Raw genomic sequence first — 3,343 nt, 5'->3', positions numbered from 1 at the left:
AGCCAACAAGCCATTTCATACATACATGCATCCATATATATATATATATAGACTTATATGTATATATGTGTATGGATACATCAGCTTGTAGAGGGGAGATAGAGACGAAAAGAGATAGAAAGAAGAGACAGAGAGAGAGAGAGAGACTTGGATTTCTCCGTGTTTTGCTTTCTATCTTCTTAGTGTAGAGAGAAAACTCGATTAAGGAGAAAGAAAGAAAGAAAGAGAGAAAGGTACTTTTTATCTGACCAGGAATTTAATTCCTGAAGGGAACTCTGAGCCTCCTGGTTTGCTGCCTCGAGCTCCTATACACAAAGAAAGAAAAAGAAGAAAAAGAAGAAAGAAGAAGAAGAAAGAAGAGAAAGAAGCAACGATATGAGAAATTCATCTCGATGAGAGAAAAGAATGGGGAAAGGTCGGGGTTGCTGAGACGAGAGACGAAATTCCTAGGGTGATGGTCGTGGTGTACATACACTGCACTCCACGAAAAGAGCAGCAAAAATCACCCAGCCGAAGACACGCACTTTCCATCCGTCTACAATGAGTAAATCTATCCACATACGTATTTATATATATATATATATATCTCTATGTATGCTTATAGATCCTAGCCTTTTCATGTATGTATATGAGGATAGAGAATTTCTGTTGCTACAGCTGAGGTGTATATACACATCCATTTTGGAGGAAAGAGTTGCATGCATGCGTTTATTATTTCCCAGGGGCCTCACCCGCTGACAAGATTTTCTTTCTTCCCGGAGCCTCTGGAGTTTCTCTTCATCCACTGCATGCTGTGAAAGATCCGTCTCTAAGTTTTGCATGCACCTCATCGCCCTCTTCTCTCCTCTCTAACGACCCTGTTGATCTAGAGTGACATGTTGGCTTGTCTTTCTCCTCTTCTTTTTCTTTCTTTCCTTGTCTCGTATTCATCTGAGTCTCATTGTGTAGTAGGGATTTCTCCTCTTCTGACTCCGTCTCCTTCTTCCTCTCCATTTCCTCGTCTTGAAGGCTTCCTGTGACACCGTCTGTTCGCTCCTCTATCAGACCTTCTGCTGTGTTCTCCTTGTCGATGAGAAGAACTTTCTTCTGTTGGATCTCTTCTCCCTTTTCTTCCCTTCTTTCCACGCCATTAACAAGAGGACGAGGAGGGGGGATAGCCGCGATACCTGAAGTGGATGATACTTCCCTGTCTACCAAAGAGATAGCGGTGTCGCCAGGGAGTGTACATACACCGCTAGATACATCGCTGTGTTGAGACCTGAGAAGATGCTCGTTTCTAGAGAAGTTCTTCTTACTTTCATTCTGACCCAAGGCGATAGATAGAAAAGAAGATGAATGATCTCCCCTATCTTTCCTTGATTCGTGAGAGCAAACATCTGAGAAAGATATGAACGTCTCCGCTTGAGTATGGACTGGGGTATGGACAAGAGAGCCTTCCTTGGATGGGAAGAGGAGGAAAGATGACGGAGAGGAAGAAAAAGCAAGAGAAGAAGAGGGAGAAAGAGTGAAAGATGGGATCACGTCAGCATGTAAAGAATGAGAAGAGAAAGAAGAAGAAAAGGATGTCATGCCGGTCGCTCTTATCTTGCGATTCTCTCCTTCTTCCTTTTCTGTCTCCTCCTTCTTAATGGCCCCCTCTTCACTAGCCATACTACCTCCCACAAGGCATCTGTCTTTTCCTTCCTCTTTCGGATTCTTTACGATGTTTTCTTCTCCCTGCTCTACACTCTGTTTCTCTTCGTCATCCTTAGCCACACCCCCCCCCCTTCGTTCTCTTGTCTCTCTTCCTTGTCCGTCTGTTCAAACCCTCTCATCCCCCTTGGGGCATCCTCATCTAACTCCTCTTCATCTTCCTTCTGCTTCTTCGTACCGTCTTCATTCTCTCTCAACACATTCCCCTGTCTATCCTCACCTTCTACCTCTTCTTCCTTCTTCACCTCCCCCCCCTCCCCCTCTTTGTTCTCCCCCCCTGTGCCGATCCTCACAGACGCCTTCCTCCCTCTATCTCCCTCGCCATCATCTCCTCCACGTCCTTCTCTCCTCTCACTCCGACCTGTATCATCTTTATCATCCTTGATCTCCTGCGAACCTTTCTTCTTCCTCTTGTTCTCCTTCTCATCTCCTCGCCCGAAAAGAGATTCGTCTCGGCCAGCCGCGACTAAGTAACGAGAAGGAGAAAACACCGCGGGAGGAGGAAAGGACGTCGAGCGTCGCAGAGGAAAGAGAAAGGGAGAAGAAGAGGAAGACGCTGAGGAGGTGAGAGAAGATGAAGGGAGAAGATAAGGAGATGGAGAAAGAAACGGGGAAGTAGAAGAAGAAGAGGAGGAAAGAAGAAAACTTCCTAATGGATGGAAGGCGTCGCTACGAAAGCGATATAAAGAGAGATCACCCCGTCTTCCCCCTATGTTAATCTCCTTGTTCACGTCATCAGAGTCCCTATAGAGGGCACCATTGTATGTCCTCAACGAAGAAGAGGGAGGAGATCTCTCTTCCTTCTCTCTCCTATTGGAGAGAGACGAAAGAAAGGGTTTCTCCCTCTCTCCATCTCTCTCTCCAAAGAAAGGGAGACACGAAGAAGAAGAAGAGACATTCGATGAAGGAAGGCGGAGCTCCTCTTCCTCCTTACTTCTCTCTCGATCTGCAGATGAAAAGAGGCTCGCGGTCTGTGGATCTCTCTGGCTATCTCTGACAATAGTAGAAGAAGAAGCAGGAAAAGAAGAAGAAGAGGCAAGAGAAAAGGATGAAGAAGAAGACGAAGAAGAAGAAGAAAAGAAAGAAGATGAAGACCGGTACTCAGGAGAAGGGGTATATGACGTCACGATACGAGGAAGAGGAGAATCGGAGCCTGTCTTCTCTTCTCTCTTCTTCAGTGTCAAAGGAGTCTGGAAAGAAGAAGAAGGGAGAGAATTCATCCATAAGGTACCGCCTCTCTTCTTCTCTATGGAGAGAGAAGGAGAAGACGAAAAAGAAGAGGATGAAGAAGAAGAAAGACGGGAATAGGAAGAAGAAATATCCCTCGTGCAGCTTGCCCCTCTTGTAGCTAACGCCAGCTGGATCTCGAAGCTAAATAAAATCGCAAAGAAAGAAAGAAATAGGAAAGAAATGGGAAAGAAAGAAAGAAAGCGATAAGAAAGAAAGAAAGGAAGAGATAAGCAAGGAAGAGATCAGAAAGGAAGAGATAAGAAAGAAAGAAATAAGAAAGAGTGGATGGAGAGAAAAGAATGTGTCTATGTATATGCGTGTAGATCTTGATCCTCCTGTCTGCATTCTATCTCTCTACCACCCCCCCCCCGCCCCCCACGTCCTTATAGACAGACACGCACACATAGATAGATAGATAGAT

The 3,343-nt window shown here is 45.2% G+C and overlaps 2 protein-coding genes across 2 annotated transcripts; both read right to left on the bottom strand.

Moving 5' to 3' along the window:
* Window positions 1–255: 255 nt before the first annotated feature.
* Window positions 256–1,924, bottom strand: CSUI_008894 (uncharacterized protein). Its single transcript, XM_068069013.1, has 2 exons — window positions 732–1,924; window positions 256–305 (listed from the first exon to the last, which is right to left on the bottom strand). The coding sequence occupies exon 1, from the start codon at window positions 1,648–1,650 to the stop codon at window positions 778–780; it is 873 nt and encodes a 290-aa protein (XP_067919012.1). The 5' UTR covers window positions 1,651–1,924; the 3' UTR covers window positions 256–305; window positions 732–777.
* Window positions 1,925–1,985: 61 nt separating this feature from the next.
* CSUI_008893 (uncharacterized protein) lies at window positions 1,986–3,067 on the bottom strand (the record flags this gene model as incomplete). Its single annotated transcript, XM_068069012.1, has 1 exon — window positions 1,986–3,067. A coding segment is annotated over exon 1 (927 nt), but the record flags the coding sequence as incomplete, so codon positions are not given.
* Window positions 3,068–3,343: the final 276 nt, after the last annotated feature.

This window comes from Cystoisospora suis (genome assembly GCF_002600585.1).
Source record: "Cystoisospora suis strain Wien I chromosome Unknown contig_5138, whole genome shotgun sequence".
NCBI classification, from domain to species: Eukaryota; Apicomplexa; class Conoidasida; order Eucoccidiorida; family Sarcocystidae; genus Cystoisospora; species Cystoisospora suis.
This window is presented reverse-complemented; position numbering and strand designations above follow the sequence as displayed.

What these genes read in the sequence shown, in the direction of transcription:
- CSUI_008894 (XM_068069013.1), bottom strand. Translation starts at nt 1,650, where the DNA reads ATGGCTAGTGAAGAGGGGGCCATTAAGAAGGAGGAGACAGAAAAGGAA.